This window comes from Mesoplodon mirus, assembly GCF_964341445.2.
Source record: "Mesoplodon mirus genome assembly, chromosome: 5".
In the NCBI taxonomy this organism is placed as follows: Eukaryota; Metazoa; Chordata; class Mammalia; order Artiodactyla; family Ziphiidae; genus Mesoplodon; species Mesoplodon mirus.
Window position 1 is genome coordinate 61,617,096 of NC_138980.1, and position 18,597 is coordinate 61,635,692.

Consider the following 18,597-nt stretch of genomic DNA (forward strand, 5'->3'; position numbering starts at 1 on the left):
ATGTATTTATTATTACTTTTTTTTTTAGTGCTGCCAATAGCGGCTTAAGGCTCCAGGAGAGGTGATGACAAAAGCCTCAGTGGCAGGGTCCAAGCCTCCAACACACTGCGCCGCGGCTCCAGGGCGGATACTTGGGTCCATAGGCGTGGTCGGGGGCGTGGCGTGGTCAGGACGAGGCGTGACCGGCGCGGGGAGGGGCGGGGCCGGGGCCGGGCCGCTCCAGGCGCCTCCAGTCGACACCGCCAGGGGCCCAGGCACCTCCCGCGCCCGCCGCCCGACGGGACGCTGGCGGAAGGGGGCGGGGGCGTGACCGACTGTCTGGTTCTCCGGACAATAAAGTTTCGAAAGTTTGAAAAAGGAGGAGAAAAAAAACCTCCCACGCCCCTTCGGCTACCCTGACGCGCGGCCCGGCACCTACAGAGCTCCAGCAGCAGTGTGCTCGGCGGAGGCGTGGCAGGCGCGCCGGAATGGGGGTCACCGTGGACGTGCACGAGGTGTTCAAGTACCCCTTCGAGCAGGTGGTCGCCAGCTTCCTCCGAAAGGTATTCGCCCCGCTCTTTCTCGGCCGGGGCTCGCATTCTCCCGCGCTGCCCCGGTGGCCCAGCGGTCTGCGCTCCGGGCAGCGGGCGCCCGCAGCTCCCCTCACCTCCACTCTGCACCCCTCTGCCCGCTCGGAGGTCCACACCCACGGTCGGTCTCCCCTTCCAACTGCGGGTTTCGCCTCTGGGATGTGCTGGGCGAGGGCGGGGGTGGATTTCCTTGAGAGCTCCCCCACCAGGATGAGCGAAAGGCTCCGTGCGCGGCATCACGTTCACACCCTGCCCCAGCTGGAGGGAGAGTCGCGGGGAACCCAAGTTCTGGAGCTCCGGTGAGGCTGCACAGGGCTTCTCGATCTCTCTAGTACATCATTGACTCCTTCAAAGCTAGTGGAGGCTGTTGAAGCCGTCATCTACCACCTCACCACTTTCTCTTTTATTAACAGCTTGGGACTTTGGGCAGTCCCCATGCCTTAGTTTTGTAATATGTAAAATGGGAAAAATAATAGTACCAACTCAGGAGTTGTGAGGATTCAAGTGAAATAATTCCCGTAAAGTGCTTATCACAGTGACTGATGCTTGCTAAGTTCTTTAAAATATATTGTTTTTGTTTGTACTACTATAACCGTACACCCTAGCCTCAATATTCAGTGGCCCTCTTTATCTCAAGAGCTGCTCCTGGGACTGTGGCTCGTAACGGTAGAATGGGAAGTTTCTTTCTGGTCTGGTTCTGCCTTTAGTTAGTTCACTTGATGACCTTGGTCAAGGGTCATTTTCTCTCTAGGCTTCAGTTTCTGCATCTAAGATGTGTCCACTTAAAAAAATGCACAACCTAAAAGTTGAGAATTATGTTTTATTGGGCAGACTTGCTGAGGACTTAAGCCTGGATACAGCCTCTGAGATAGCTCCTTGGGGCTGGTCTGAGGAGGAAAGGGAGGGGCCAGGGTATATAGGAGTTCAGACAAAAAAAAAGGATAGTTGACCATCCAAAGATTACTGCTAATTAAAGAAAACGGGACATCTCAAGTTAATGAAATTAGTGTTTTTCTGTGTATGGAACAATGCAAGAGTCTGGGCCCATTGAAATTCCTTTGATAAGTGCCTTAACTATCTAGGACCTGTATCCTGTTTTTCTCCGTCCTGAACCCCCTCAGGGTGCACCGCTGGGGATGGCTGCAGAGGCTGAAGGACTTATGGCCACAACATCGTTTGTTTACTGAAATGGCAGGTGACGTTTTTTGTCCACAGATGAGTGTTGTATCAGATCTTCTTTCAGCTTTCACGATGTTGAGGAAGATTTGCAAGAATTGTAATTTGCCTTGGACAGCTGCCACTGGCAGTGCTCCCGGTGTGCCACCTGGAAGCCTGGAGATGGATTTTTTTAAGTGATAAGACCTGACCTCCATTAGAGGATGCACTTGGGGGCCCAGGTCACAAAGGAGTGAGTAGGACCCTGGTTAACATGAGGCTGCCATGGAGGCCTTTTTTGGGGGGGAATGTCAGCTGGTTAATATTGTTAGTTATCTCCTGTATGTAGTACCTGGTACCTACTAGGTGCTCAATACAAATCTGATGAATGATGAATGAATAAATGAATGAATAAATGAATTACAGATGTGCTGTAGACTTTGCCTTAGGCTAGGCTTCTGGGCCCTAAAGAGAAAAAGCCAACACCCCATTTTTGTTTTAGGGCTGGCACTTTGGAGTGTGGATTCTCCAGTGTCACTGCCCCTTTGGAAAGCCTTTCTGGGTTATCCTCATCAAGAGGCAATCTCTGCCTTGTCAGAGCTGGAGGGACACTTTGGGCCTCAGTGACCATCTTCTACAGTGTTGGGTAGTTACTACTGCATGTGTCTTTTCCCTCATCAGGCTCTAACCTTCCTCGGGGTAAGTCTCACTACTGAGGAAACACGTAGCACAGTGCCAAGCTCTCATTTAGAGAGTACTTGGCATGTGTCAAGCTTCTGGGCTAAATGCTTTTCTTTCATTCAGCAGGTGTTTAGAGACACTTTGTGTGCCAGGCTCTGCGCTGGGTGTAGGGCACCACAGACAGACTCTCTTCTCATGGAGCTGATGGTCTCTGGTGGGTGAGACTGACATTAATAAATGATTAACAAGGGAAAACGTAACTCCAGCTGATGATATGTATTTACACAGGGAAAGTTCACAGTGTTGCGAAGTCCCGGAGGGTGACATAGGGAAGACTTCTTCGAGAAAGTGACATTTGGGAAGTGATGGCTGAAACATGAGACGAGTTTCCTAGGCCGGCGGGGTGGGGGAGGAAGTGCTGTCATACGTTATCGTTTTTACTCCTCCCAGCAGCTTCAGGAAGTAGTTAGGATTGACTTCCATTCCATGGTCTGGAGAAACTGCGGTTCGGATTCCAAGCTCCCGCAGCTAGCAAGTGGGAGAGCCAGGATTTCAACACATCTGACTCCAAGCTCACACCCCCTAATCACCAGGCTGTGCTGCCTTGCACATAATAGACACTCAGATAATCACTGAGGGAATACCGTGCTGTAGACTCTACTTTGTGTAGAGTCTACAGTTTCCTTTTGCCTGCAGTCTTCTCTCAGGGTTTATTCATCTCCGACCGGTTGTGCCTGGTCTAAGGGTATAGCTTTGAAGGTGCGAGGGTGAGAAAATACATTGTTTTGGTTATCTGCTGTGTAACAGATCACCCTAGTGATTTAGTGGCCTAAACCAATGGTAAGCTTTTGATGGAAAGCTTTTAATTCTCACATTTCTACGAGTTGATTGGGCTCAGGTGGGCAGTTTTTAGGTGCCAGGTGTTATAGCTGAGGTCGCTTCTCTAGCTCGGTTTAGTTAGGATCTGGAAGAGTTTTTTTTTTTTTTTTTTTCAGTACGCAGGCCTCTCACTGTTGTGGCCTCTCCCGTTGTGGAGCACAGGCTCCGTATGCGCAGGCTCAGCGGCTGTGGCTCACGGGCCCAGCTGCTCCGCGGCATGTGGGATCCTCCTGGACCGGGGCACGAGCCCGCGTCCCCTGCATTGGCAGGCGGACTCTCAACCACTGCATCACCAGGGAAGCCCTGAAAGAGTTCTTATACAATACTTAGCAAAGCGCCTGGCACATAGTAAGTAAAAACTGAGGAGGACATTTTGGAAGGTAAGGCTAGGGAAAGTGGAGGAGGACATTTGCAGGAGGACATTTGCAGAAAAGGTCTAGGGATGGGACAGTGTTATCTCTATGGACAGTACACTTGCATTCTTTCTATTCACAAGGCAGTCCTTCAGAGATCCCTGGATGGGGCTATGTGACTGTCTCTAGGATGTCAGTAAATTCAGTTGCTCTGAGAATTTTTACCTTACATTATTCATTCTTTTTTCTTTTCTTTTCTTTCTCTCTCTCTCTCTCTTTTTTTTTTTTTTTTGGCTGCGCGGCATGTGGGATCTTAGTTCCCTGACCAGGGATCAAATCTGTGCCCCCTGCAGTAGAAGCAAGGAGTCTTAACCACTGGACCACCAGGGAGGTCCCCACCTTACATTATTTAAAGCCATGAACTGGAAGTCAGTAGACCTGGATTCCAATCATTGTGCTTCCTTCATTAAAAGCAGTTTTGAGGTGGCCTTGGGAAACAGTTTTCACCAGCCTATACTGTGCCCTTGAGCAAATTAGAAAGAGGCATCATCTAGGTGTTCTACACCCATAAGCTCACAGTAAATGGGGCTAGTGGGAGGTGTATGGGGCTACTTATGCAAGTTAGAAAAAAGTGCTCCTTCTTCTAGGTGCCCAATGGCCTGCTTGACTGGAAAACCTTGTGCAGTGAGCAACATGCACAACCTTATGAGACAACCCTACTGTCTTAATTTCTTATCTGTGAAATGATATGCTATGTACCCCACCAGTCTCCCAGGATTGTTGTGAGGATCAGATGTGTAACAGTTTGACAAGCATATGTTTCTTTTAAAGCATAAGGTAGTAAGAATGAGCCTTTTAGCAAAATACACTTTTATTTTTCTTTTACTCTTTTTGTATATATATTTTTTTTATTCAAAGGAAAGCACTTGGCAGAAGGGACAATCGTAGGATCTCTGGGAAGCATTTAATCTGATTTTTCACAATGGTATGTTTGAAGGTGCTACAGCACTGAGGAAGTTCTATTTTAAATAGAGTCTACTGATCTCTGGCTTTTGGTATGTTACGGCTTGCCTTCCAAGTTATAATATCCTGCTATTTTTAAAACCTGAGGAATGTTTGCTCTTCTTACACCTGCCTGTTGGATACCACAGGCAAAATATTAGCTACATACTCTCAAAGCTAAGTGGCACCTTGAAAACAAACACCACAATACTCTTTGTTCGTGGAGTGCAATGTTTCTCATTGAACTCTTCATAGAGGAGTGCTGTGAAAACCAAGATGGTTTATTCATCAGATGCTAAACTGCACTTCCCATGAACTACAGTGTCAGTGCTCCTGACAGTGTGTTTTGGTTTCTTTCTTTGAATGACTCTTAGCTTTCTAGTTATCATCATTTATAGCTGTTTCCTTCCTTTTACTGAAAACCATCTGCAAAGAGAACACACTGTTGCATAGATGGATATAGCAGCTGATAGGCTTACTCATCTCTGGAAGCTAACATGGGTCTGTTTAATGGGCTTGCCTTGCATGAGCTGGATTCCTAGATTTTCTAAAAATTTCTTCCTAAAAGACTTCCTAAATTTTGTCTACCTGAAATTTAAAGTCATACAAAAGGCCATTATGTGGCCTGGATTTTTCTTGTTTATTCTTAAATGAGGCCAGAGAAGCTACAGTTTTTCTTAGCATAGAGTTGTTCAGGTTGATTTTCTTGTTATGCTGTAGGTAAAAGAATCACTGTGAATAGAGTGTAAGCTTCATGGGTGGAGATTTTATCATCTGTTCCTGATGTATCTCAAGTATCCAAAGAGATCCTGGAACATAGTAGGTTATCAGCAAATCCTTATTGAATGAATGAGTGAAATACTGTCTTCAGGATTTAGCCCTATGTAATTTCAGACCGAAGCCAGTGTGGATTCAGTAACATGTCCTTACTTTGGGTACTGTAATCAAGCAGACAGATTAAAATAATTTCTTTGCTTCAACACAGTGGCCTCAGATTTTATTTATTCTAGCCAGGAGCTTGATGTTGTGAACAAAATGGTTTGAATGTTTACCCTTAAACTCAGAAAGGGGATTTATGAATGGCTATTTCCATTTAGAGTAGAAAGTTGATGGGGTAATTAATAATGTTTCCATTTCTGATCCTATTTTTTCTTCCTTGCATATCTGACACGTGTGGAACATCTCTCCCTACAGAGCTCCTGAAATATTTGGAGTGGACCCGTATTTCCAAAATAAGTGATTTGAAAATGATAGGCCTGGGTTAGCATAATGGTTATGTATCTTTTTGTTCACACTATAATAGTCTTTCTTCACTTTTATCTTCCTATCCTCAATTCCACTAGAAAATTAGGCACGACGGGAAGAAGGTGCAGACAGGAAGAGCATGGGCTCTGACATCAGCCAGGTGTCGGGGTGCTTCTAGCTGTGTGAGTTTGGGCAAGTCAGTTCATTTTGCTTTGCCTCAGTTTCCTCATCTGCATAATATTAATAATAATATCGTCTGGAGTTGTTGGGGGAAAGTAAGTTGGATAATACACACAGTTGCATACAATATACATAGTTTAATGTCACCACACAGTAGGTGCTTTAGTACTTGTTTAAAACAAGTACTTTTAAAGTACTTGTTAAAAATCGTTATAATAATACTAACAGAAATAATTTATGACATGTAAATCCATGAACTTGAAAATAAAAAGCTGAGAGAAGTAGTCTGCAGAAATCTTTTTAACTTGGAGTAATTAAAGGGAGAGTAACCATGAATAAAGGTGCATATTTGAATTATGACTTTTTTTTTTTTTTTTTTTTTTTTGCGATACGTGGGCCTCTCACTGTTGTGGCCTCTCCCGTTGCAGAGCACAGGCTCCGGACGCGCAGGCTCAGCGGCCATGGCTCACGGGCCTAGCCGCTCCACGGCATGTGGGATCTTCCCAGACCGGGGCACAAACCCATGTCCCCTGCATCAGCAGGCAGACTCTCAACCACTGCGCTACCAGGGAAGCCCCGAATTATGACTTATTTTTAAAATGTCATTTAAATAATATTAAAGCATACTTAGTAAGTTACCTAGTAGAAGTTGTGGCTTAGTACCTGAAAGATAGGAAAATTTTAACTATCAAAGTATAGTAGTTAAACATTCATATGTCTCCTAATAGAAATCCACAATAGGTCTGTGTATCATTTGGCCCCTGGGAGATGAAAAGCTAAATAAAACATATCCCTGGCCTCAAGGAGCTCACTGTCAAAGGGGACAAAGGGAAATGAATTAATTTTTGTGGTAAGTGCCTTCTCAGGGGCATATCACAGACATACAGTGTGGTGCAAGATTCATGTTTTAATTATAAATCTGTAAGGGCTTTTAGAGTACTTAGAGTTTGTTGCCTTTTTAAAAAGTAAGTGTTCTCTCTATTCTCTTCTCCAATGTGGCGCTTCCCCTAATGCTAGTGGGCAGGGATGTGTCAAGGAGTCCTTGTCGTATCTTCTACAAATTCTGCAGTGGTAAAGCATGAGCTTGTGAGGTTTTACTAGTCTAGGAAAATAAGAAATATCTTCTAGTAATTTTTGAATAATCATTTAAATATATCTGGATTGCAAATGGGCACTAATAGTATACTTAATATGACACCACAGTAGGTTACAAGATAAAGACTGAAGTCTTGAAACTAAGTTTTCAAAAATATTGAGTCATTTTTTAGTAGCAAAACCAGTAAGGGTGCCAGGTGTTACACTTTACATAAAATTATTTCCTTGAATTTCTATAACAACTCTTTGAGGTAGATTTTTTTTTGTTTTTTTTTGTTTTTGTTTTTCTAATTTTACAGATGAGAAAACTGGACTGACTGAGATAATTTGCCTGAGCCTGCCATAGGTGGGCATCAACTGAGGTCTCTTAGATTCTAAAACTCATTCTGTTTCCCAGACTTTCTTTATTTTACTTTCGTTTATTTCTTAACTTTTCATTTAGAAGTAATTTGACTTACAAAATGTTGCAAAAACAGAAAATTCGTGTCCTTAACTTCCTCAAACCACTATATAATTTTTAAAATCAGGGAATTAACACTGATACCATGTTAACTGTCCTATAAACATTATTCAAATTTTGGCACTTGTTTACTAATACGATTTTTTTTCAGTCTAGGATTCAATCCAGGATCCCACATTACATTTAGTTGTTGTATCTTAGTCTCCTCTTCAGTTCCTTAGTACTTTCTGGACCATGGTGCTTCCCAAGAGTACTGATTAGTTATTTTGTAGACTTTGTAACTTTAAATGCATTGGGTTTGTGTATGCATTTTTTAAAAAAAATAGATCTTTATCGGAATATAATTGTTTCACAATACTGTGTTAGTTTCTGTTGCACACCAAAGTGAATCAGCCATATGCATACATATGTCCCCATATGCCCTCCTTCTTGAGCCTCCCTCCCACCCTCCCTACCCCACCCCTCTAGGTCATTGCAAAGCACCCGAGCTGATCTCCCTGAGCTATGCTGCTGCTTCCCACTAGCTATCTATTTTACATTCAGTAGTGTACATATGTCGATGCTACTCTCACTTTACCCCAGCTTCCCTCTCCCTGCCCCCGTGTCCTCAAGTCCATTCTCTGTGTCTATGTCTTTATTCCTGCCCTGCAACTGTGCTCATCAGTATCATTTATTTATTTATTTTTTAAGATTCCATGTATATGTGTTAGCATACAGTATTTGTCTTTCTCTTTCTGACTTACTTCACTCTGTATGACAGACTCTAGGTCCATCCATCTCACTACAAATAACTCAGTTTCCTTTCTTTTTATGGCTGAATAATATTCCATTGTATATATATGCCACATCTTTATCCATTCATCTGTTGATGGACATTTATGTTGGTTCCATGTCTTGGCTATTGTACATAGTGCTGCATTTAATGTTTAGGGAAGAGGATTTTCCTTGGTGTCACAATTGTATGAATGATTCTTTTTAATAAACGTCATTATGTCATTGCCAATTATTGGGACATTTTGGTATGAATGAGCGTGAAGTGACGTTGGTTGGCCTTTGTTTAGACTCATAACTTGTCCCACCGGAAGGGCCTTTGAGGATCATCTGGTGGTCTACCACCCGGGCTTCACAGATGGCAGCAGCACAGTCTGCACATCTTGCCTCCTTGTCCTTTGTTTCTTCTCCTTCATCCTCCTACTGCGAAGGCCAACGAACAGCCATTCAAAATGTTTGTTGACTTAAATGTGTTTAGTCTTTTTTTTTTTTTTTCTTTGTTGTTGTTTTTTTGTTTTTGCGGTACGCGGGCCTCTCACTGTTGTGGCCTCTCCCGTTGCGGAGCACAGGCTCCGGATGCGCAGGCCCAGTGGCCACGGCTCACGGGCCCAGCCACTCCGCGGCACGCGGAATCCTCCCAGACTGGGGCACGAACCCGCGTGCCCTGCATCGGCAGGCGGACTCTCAACCACTGCGCCACCAGGGAAGCCCTGTGTTTAGTCTTTGGTCATTGACATTTTGACTAATCATTTGGTCTTGGTATAAAGTCAACTTTGCTTTTTTTTTTTTTTTGTGGTACGTGGGCCTCTCACTGTTGTGGCCTCTCCCGTTGCGGAGCACAGGCTCCGGACGCACAGGCTCAGCGGCCATGGCTCACGGGCCTCGCCGCTCTGTGGCATGTGGGATCCTCCCGGACCGGGGCATGAACCCGTGTCCCCTGCATCAGCAGGCAGACTCTCAACCGCTGCGCCACCAGGGAAGCCCCTTTCTTTAAAAAAAAAAAAAAAAAAAAAAAAAAAATTATTTATTTGGCTGCACCAGGTCGTAGTTGTGGCATGCATGTGGGATCTAGTTCCCTGACCAGGGATCGAACCCTGGCCCCCTGCATAGGGAGTTTGGAGTCTTAACCACTGGGACACCGAAGTCCTGGAAAGTTGATATGTTAATAACTCCTAACTCTCTTAAGAGTCAGCTTTATGAAAGCTTATTATATTTTCCCCTTGTAAGTAAGAAACGTAAATATACCCTATCTTTATGGATCTACTCCCAGAAATGTACTGAATGTTATTCCTGTAGTTAGATGGACTCTATTTCTTGACCTCTCACTCTTCATAGCTATGTATTTGTTTTAATGTGTATTTTGTTTTTTTACCCATTATTTTGAAATTTTTGGCCCCTTGCCTTTTAATATGTAAAACACATGAAAGCAAGGTATATGACAGTGTAGGAGAGTCTATGTTTTACCCTTGTTAGACTGTTACATACATATAATATAAGCAGTGATATTTGCAACACATTTATATCTTGGGGAAAGGGAAGGGATTAGTTTATACGTTCTGTGAAGAATGTAAAAATTATAAGTAAATTCAGAATGAACTCAAATATACCTTGAAAAATCCCTTGTGTCACCCAGAAAGTATGGCAAATGTGCAGAGCCCTGTGCAGTAATTATTAGCCACTGCAGTTTGTGGTCCACTGAGTGAGTTCCAAGGATGGCAAGTGTTTTTGGTAGATATTTGGGTCATCAGTCCACTTTGCTTCCATGAGAGTCACTAGTGTGTAGTGGGGACCGGAATATCCCAGGGTTACCCTGCTCGTGTGCAGGTCTTATACCATTATGTTTTTAACATGGAGACTCCTTATCTTAACACTTGTTAAGAGATTTACTCATTTTGAGGAGACCAAAATGAGATAATACATATGGTGACCTCTAGTATAGCACTCTGCACGGGCAAAGTAGATGTGCAATTAAGTCTGATGGGCTTGATCCTGATCTAGCTTAACCCTTTCCACTGTCACACTGTGTTTGTACAGGTGTCCAGAAAAGCCTGGTCACCTGCTTCCTGTCTTCCCAATTGGCATTCCTGGTGGTGATCCTCTCTGAGCAGCCTTCCCTCTCTCGACCCCTTATTAGCTGACTTCAGATACATTTTTGTGAATTCAATCATGAATATTCAAGTTACCACAAGATGGTGTCAGAAAATTTTGAGTAATGCTAGGTAGGGGGCGCCTCAGCACAATAAATCTTTAAAAAAAGTTAAAATATATGCCTTTCACGTCATGGTATTTAGCTATTGTAAATAAACCTCTGATTTCTTTTTCCATTCACATATGGAAGGAAACTTGAGGCTCATGTCTCTTCAACTCCAAAAGTAGTTGCATAGGAAAATGCCTTGAATCTTGCAAATGAGTTTACTAGAGCGAATAGTTTAGGATTTCTTGTGTTTGGCTGAGACAACTTCCATTTTACTTTGTAATTTGCAAGAATTGTCTAATGAGTGACCCTTAAGTATTTTACAATGGCTCCTCTTCATGATTTCCCAAGCCCCTGTTATCCCTTAGTCTGATTTATTTTCTCCTTATATATTTTATTTTTTGTTTTTCTGACTAACATGTAAACTCTCTAAGAGGCTACAATCTTGTTTGTTTCATTACACTGTCCCTAGTGCCTGGAACAATGCTTAGGTAGTCAGAAAACTGTTAAGTGAAGAATAGTTTCACTATTATTTAAATCGATACCCTTCACCCTAATAAGCAGATATTAAAGTTATATAAAAGCATGAGTAAAGCATTTGAGTTTATAATCTTTAGGAATTTCACTGATAACTTTGTGAAGTAATCAGAACTTGGGGAATTTTTATCATTAGCCTTCTCTGGTGATTATGTTTCCAACCTCTTTCATAATTTAGTTCAGTCATCTTCCTACAACTTACAGTGTATTTATAATATTCAGTCAGTTAGGATGTATTGATGAATATAATAAAATGAGTAAAATAGAACTGTAGTAGAGGCAATATTCTCATACTCTCATTTTACCTTAGTATAAGAGTTCTGATTTCTATACACACACACACACACACTAAAAATTAAGGGCATCTGTGTGAGTCTCAGATATCTCCCTCACTTCAAGGGTATTGTGTAAGTGAAGCCCCCTTGCTGAGGGACAGAATAGCTAAACCTGACCCCCCGTGGTGGCCATTATCTTCAAACAAATACTGAAGGTTAAACTTCAAGAAAACAAGCATTGTAATTTTGAGCATTTTTTTCTGGAGCAAACATGAATGAATGAATAAATAAATATTTAAACAGCCATGTTGGGGAATTCCTTGGCAGTCCAGTGGTTAGGACTTGGTGCTTTCACTGCCGGGGCCTGGGTTTGATCCCTGGTCCGGGAACTAAGATCCTAAAAGCCGAGTGTGTGGCCACAGACAAACAAACAAAAAGGCAAGTTGTTGATGTGTTATCAAGATTGCAGTTGCCCGGATGGGAGTGTGACTGGCAGAGTTTACGGCATGGGGTGTGATGTGGTGTTGAGGATGCCAAGGACTGAGCCCACTGCTCGCTTCATAGATTGGTTCCCCTGGTCCTCGAAGGGAGTAAGGTTTAGTTTCCACATTGATCCCAGAGGTTATCTTCCAGATTGTTCATTCATTCAGCAAATATTCATTGAGTGCCTGCTATGTGCCAGACACTGTGCTGGCTGGTGGAGATACAAAATTCCTGCTCTTGTAGAGTCTGTGTTCTTATCCCAGGTCTTTTGGGGCCACAGATATCTTTAACAATGTGTGAAAGTGATGGTTCCTTTTCCCTGAAAAATCAGTCCCTCAGTCAACCTCTTATACAAACGGATGCATGCAGACACAGAGCTGCCGTGGGGTGGGAAAGAGCCCTGCTCACTGAGTTTTGTAGACCATTTCCTGGGTTCAGAAGGCTTAAAGCTCAAGCTTACCAAGTGGAGGGCCCTGTCCCCTGCCCCCCTGCCCCCAGCCTGTTCGCTGCTCTCATCTCCCCCTCAGCACCTTACGGTGTTTTGGATAAGACTTCCCTGTGATTTTCCTTTCATATTAGATCGCATGATGAAGCAGTAAACCTCTGGGAATAGAGCCCGACAGGCGTTCAGCAGGCCTGGTCAGCAGCCTGCTTGTCCTCTGGCTTTGAGGACTTCTACTGTCTGAGTCTCTTTTTGCATCTGAGCAGTGGAAAGTGTGGGGTTTGAGTGACTGAGGTGTTTGAGGGTAGGTTAGGTGGGCAGGCCTTGAAGGCAAAAGAAAGTATCTGTGGCTAAATTACAGTCTTGATGCTCATTAGCTGGGGGATTTTGAGCAAATGACTTAGTTTATCCAAGCTTAATTTCTCACAAGTGAAAGGGAAAAAAAAAAACAACCCCAGAATGTAACTCATGGAATAGTTTTGAGAATTAAACTGAAATAATATATTAAACTGCCTAGGACAAAAATGGTAGCTATTATCAGTTTTTTTTCTTTTCATAAATTTATTTTTGGCTGTGCTGGGTCTTCGTTGCTGCGCACGACCTTTCTAGTTGTGGCGAGCAGGGGCTACTCTTCGTTGTGGTGCACGCGTGGGCTTCTCATTGCGGTGGCTTCTCTTGTTGCGGAGCACGGGCTCTAGGCACGTGGGCTCAGTAGTTGTGGCGCACGGGCTTAGTTGCTCCGTGGCATGTGGGATCTTCCTGGACCAGGGCTCAAACCCATGTCCCCTGCGTTGGCAGGTGGATTCTTTTTTTTTTTTCCCTTTCTTATTAATTAGTTAATTTATTTTTGGCTGCGTTGGGTCTTCGTTGCTGCACGTGGGCTTTCTTTTTAGTTGCGGTGAGCGGGGGCTACTCGTCATTGCCATGTGTGGGCCTTTCATTGCGGTGGCCTCTCTTGTCGCAGAGCACCGGCTCTAGGCGTGCGGCCTCTAGAGTGCAGGCTCAGTAGTTGTGGCACACAGGCCTAGCTGCTCTGCAGCGTGTGGGATCTTCCTGAACGAGGGCTTGAACCCATGCCCCCTGCATTGGCAGGTGGATTCCTAACCACTGTGCCACCAGGGAAGCCCTGGCAGGTGGATTCTTAACCACTGTGCCACCAGGGAAGCCCTATCAGCTTTTTATTAACATGAAATTGTGTTTCAGGGGAATTTAATCAATAAATAAACTTTTTTTTTGTATTTTTTTCTTTATTGAAATATAGTTGATTTACAGTGCTGTGCCAGTTTCTTCTGTACAGCAAAGTGACTCAGCCATACACATATATACATAAATAAACTTTTGAGCACCTGGCATAGACTCCTTCTGTGATTATACTCCTGTGATGCTGACCCAGCCACCAGGCAATAGTAAAGGACAATAGTGAAGGAATTCACTATGTATTGATACTAGGCCTGATTTAATTTTGTGGTTCTACCACTAACCAGCTGGGTGACCCTAAGCTTTCTGATTTTATTTAGTTTCCATTTAGTTTCTGAAAGATGGGATAATGATATCCCATGATCCAATCACAACAGAGAGGCTGCTTTTAAAAAAGATCATGCAAGTAAAGCATTCAATGCAGTGCCTCTTACAAAGAACACGCTTGATTTATGTAAGGCTGGTTCAGTATTAATAGTATTATTTATTCATTAGCTTAACCTAACCTCCCCCTCTCCATCCAGAGCTAGGTTGACTCCAAAGAAGGTTTCTCCTGATTTCATACAGGTCCAGTTGATGACAGCATCTACTTACCTATTACGAACTAGTAAAATTAAGACTCTTGATTGAAAACTGGCCTTAGAGATTGCTTGGATAATATTTACTGTTTCTGCAAATAACTGGTTACTATGAAGTAATTCACTTTGGTAAAAAAAGAGAATGGTAATTTTTCTTTATGTGTTTTCATTTAGTATCCAAACCCCATGGATAAAAATGTCATCTCTGTAAAAATTGTGGAGGAAAAAAAAGGTAAGTGCTACTGCTCTTTGTAAAGATGTGTGTCTTTGTGTGTGTGTGTGTGTGGCCTGTTATATTTTAAACAGGTATATTAACAGGTATAGTTCTGTATTCGAGGTGACTGATAGAAAAGAGCACCCAGCATTTCCAGCAGTAGAAGGCATGCCTTATGCTCTTGTCACTTTCTCCATTAAGAATTGATGACAGCTGTGACAGTTTACGTTTTTGAACACTTAAGGTGTGCCAGGCACTCTTACTTTTATTAACTTAATCCCCAGAACAATGAGGTCACATGGCTACGTTTCTTGATATATTCATATATCATTTTATAGATGGCAAAATAGATATGACTAATAGCATGTATATGAGATGTGACTGTAAAATGATTGGATTATGGAATCAAAACTGCTTAACAATACGGTGCAGTATTGACTAGAGTAGGGCTTGACAAATTATACTTGTGTTGCCTGTTGTTGTAAATAAGTTTTATTGGCACACAGCTATGCCCATTTGTTTATGTATTATCTGTGCCTACTTCTTTATCACAACAATAGAGTTGTGGTAACAGAGACTGTATGGCCCACAAAACCTAAAATATTAATATTTATCATCTGGCGCTTTACAGAAGATGTTTACTGATCCTTGGACTGGAGTGTAGGAGTCTTTCCTGTTCTCTGTCATTTACATCTCTGGTAGAAGCGTTTTCACTCTCAGTGTTTGAACTCGAGAGCTGGCAATGAAGGAAGCTATAGTGATGCACATCACCAATGTGTAAACCTTTGGAGACACCCAGGCTCGGTCTACCATGCTCTTGAACCTTCTGAGAAGACGTATGAGATGTTCATTTCGTGACTCTGAGGCATTCTCTCTGCTTGGTGAAGAGAGAACTGTCTTTGCGAGGGTATTTCCTGCACTCCCATAACTCTGTAAATATGATTAAAAGCCATTTTCTCAGGTACCTGCACTTGTAGGAGAAAGGTTTTATATGGCATTAGGAAAGTCTGATTTCAGGTCCTGATTTTGTTACTATCTACATGACCTAACTTCTTGGAGGCTCTATTTCTTCATCCGTTAAATGGGAAAATAATAACAACCTGCCTTTAGATTGTTGAGAAGATCAAATGATAGAACAATGTGCATATTCCTAAGTGGTTAATTATAATTTCTACCACTGACAGGGGCATCTTTGCCTCCGGGAGTGGCTCATCCATTTTCACTGTGTGTGCTGCAGACATTGGATGAGATGGCCAAAGGCATGCCAGTGGGCAGAGGAGATGAACCAATTTCTCACCCTACCAACAACTTCTGGGCACTCAGGGTGTTTGCACCAAGGTTCAGGGCTGTTATAGCCAGAGCTTTGAGAAACTGTAGGAACATGCTGAGTCACAGTAATTCACAGAGCAAAAGACAACACTTCAGAGTTTATATTTTTCTCTGATTTGGTTTCCTTTTTTTCTCAGCTCACATTTATTGTGTGTGTGTGTGTGTGTTTTTTTTTAATGTCCCTAGTGCTATTCTGTAAACTTCTTTCCAGAACAGAATAGTTCCAGCCACAGGGGGTCTGCTCCCCTACGAGAGAAGAGTATGCCCAGTATAATTAATAATAGGTTTAAATTTATAGCCAGAAACCTGTGCTTGAAAACATGTTTGGTGCAGAAGGTGGCAGAATCAGATTCTCCATCGTTTTGTTAAAACATTCTCTTTGGGTTTCCCTGGTGGCGCAGTGGTTGAGAGTCCGCCTGCCAGTGCAGGAGACACGGGTTCGTGCCCCGGTCCGGGAGGATCCCACATGCCGTGGAGCGGCTGGGCCCGTGAGCCATGGCCACTGAGCCTGCACGTCTGGAGCCTGTGCTCCGCAACAGGAGAGGCCACAACAGTGAGAGGCCCGCGTACCCCCCTAAAAAAAAACAAACAAAAGAAACCCAAAAAACAAAAAACATTCTCTTCATTGGAGCTGAGCAGGAGGCTCATTGGTCATGGCCATTGGAGTGTTGACATTGATAGTCCTGAGCAGTGAACGATTTACGATTCTTTCGTCCTTGAATTTAGAATGTGCAGTGTGAGTGGCTAGCTATTTTATCCTTATTCCTTGCTCACAGATACTTGGAGGGATTTGGCCCAGAAAAGTGGTCAGGATGCTGGGTTTTGAGTTAAATATTTTCTCTGGGAATTCTACATATAGAACATTGAGATTGACATTAAAAGTTTTATTGACATTAAAACAAAAATACATTTCTGTCAGTTTTTTTTTGAGTGTAAAAATTTTCTGTTTCTAGATGTGTCAACAGGGATCATCTATAGAAAGAGGATTGCAGTCTGTCAAAATGTGGTTCCAGAAATTTTAAGGAAGGTAAATTCATTTCAAAATTTAATCAGATTTGGTGTAACGTTGGGTGTTTTCCAAACAGTCATAGAAAGAGATAGCATTTTCTGATGTGAAGGAGTGTTAGAACTTCCCCAGTTCTCCTACCTCAGAGCCCTTCAAAGGAAGAAATCTGTCTCCTGTCCAACCTCAGTTTTGACAGGTGCTACCAGAGAGAGTTTTTTTCCTGTCTGTTTTGTCTCTTTTATGGAGGGCTCTTAGTGTACATAGAGATGGGCTACAATTATTTTAAAAGATACTTTGGACATTTTGCATGAAGTGGCCATGTTTTCTAATCTGTCCATGGTAGATATGACTCTTAGGTAAGAATGATCAGAAGTGGGCAGATGGTAAATATTAAGTGAAATCTTCAGTAAGGAAGAGAAAAGCTTCAGTTTCCATTTTAATGTCAGTAAGAATGGTTTGGGGAGTATAGTGTTTTCAGCACCCTCTGTAAGTCTTTTTGTGTGTGTTTCTGTAAAGTAATGGTATTGATGATGAAATCTTCATGATAGCAAATTGTTTTCTCTCTTTGAAATCCTTGAGCACTCTGGTGATTGTTGGAAAAAGGTGAGTGAAATTTTTAATCACATTGCTTTAACCGTAGAGGGCTTATTGACAAGAGTTCTTTTAGAATCATTAGGAAATAGAGGAGAGTGTCTTGCTGTGTACTTTTAAAAATGTCTCAGTCTTTTCAACCTGGAAGTGATCCTGTGTGTGATATAAAACCCAGCGGGGCTCCTGCCGGTTAGCTTGCAAATTGCTTTGCTGTGCTGTATGTAGAAAACATGGCAGCTTCCATCACTTTCTTATCATGGATTAAGACTCTGTTGGTTGCTTTAGTGGAAAGAAGGCTGATAGGACAATGAAAATGAACTTTCTTTTATTTTCCAGATAATAATATGTTGCAGTATGTGCAGCAAATTATTGCTGGCTTTTTCCACAGAGTGTGCACCCTGCCTTTGCCCTGTATACATGCTTTGCATCTATTATTTAAAAAGGCATTCAACTTTGTCTTGTATCTCCATTCTTAAATAATTTAAGAACACCCTGACTTGTACAATTCTGCCTTTGTAGCTTTGCATGTTTCCTCCACCTAGGAAAGCATACATTTCTAGATATTGGGCAGAGTTTAAAATGAAGAAAATATTTTATCTGATATTGTCCTGCATGTGAGCCCATAAGTGGGCCCAATTAGAATCTGTCAATTTAAGAAGGCCATAACCAGCCCTAGAGGAGACACGAAGGAGGCTGATACTTTGCTTACTGTTTAGCAGTTAGGGAAATAAGGCCAGGGACTATACAGGCTGTGTAAATCCTTGGCCATTTGCATGTCCTTACTAGCATTTAGTAAGGTCATAGTATGTTTGATTATCAAGGACTTACAGCCATTGGTGAGCCATCATCCATATATCAGGATCACTTGTCCTCTTAATTCCCCAAGACTAAAAGCAACTCTGAACACAGTCCTTATGTAGTCGTTCTTCCTAAATTCAGAAAGCCATTTTCTGTCTTTTGGACAGGTGAACATTTTAAAGGTACCTAATGTCCAGTTAGAAGAGGAATCATGGTTCAATCCTCAGGAAAGGAACATGGCTATAAGGAGTCACTGCCTTACGTGGACACAATATGCATCCATGAAGGAAGAGTCTGTCTTCCGGGAAAGTATAGAAAATCCAAATTGGTAAGATCACCTTGTGTGTGTGTGTGTGTGTGTGTGTGTGTGGTGTGCATGTAGGTTGGGTGTGGGGAAGCACAAATGAGCACGCATATTAAAAAGCTATGATTCCATACTTATAACCTCTGTTTACAACTCACATAAATTATATACTATTAATTTTTAATCACACAAGTAATCAGTAACTAGATTTCCCTTTGGGGAAAAAATGACAGCTCAACTCCTTTCTGACTGTCCTGTC

General features: G+C 42.6%; 1 protein-coding gene across 4 annotated transcripts in view; it reads left to right on the forward strand.

The window, feature by feature from the left end:
* The first annotated feature begins 389 nt into the window (after positions 1-389).
* The window catches only part of PRELID2 (PRELI domain containing 2), a 78,871-nt gene continuing 60,663 nt past the window's right edge, over positions 390-18,597 (forward strand). For 2 of the 4 annotated variants that reach the window (XM_082623090.1, XM_082623093.1), the window contains exons 1-4: positions 390-542; positions 14,271-14,328; positions 16,593-16,666; positions 18,202-18,362. In XM_082623090.1, coding sequence (XP_082479216.1) covers positions 468-542; positions 14,271-14,328; positions 16,593-16,666; positions 18,202-18,362 — 368 coding nt within the window. In that variant the 5' untranslated portion in view covers positions 390-467. Of the gene's footprint in view, positions 543-847; positions 869-10,581; positions 10,610-14,270; positions 14,329-16,592; positions 16,667-18,201; positions 18,363-18,597 lie in introns of those variants that run through there. The other 2 variants (XM_082623092.1, XM_082623091.1) reach the window with 2 other exon arrangements.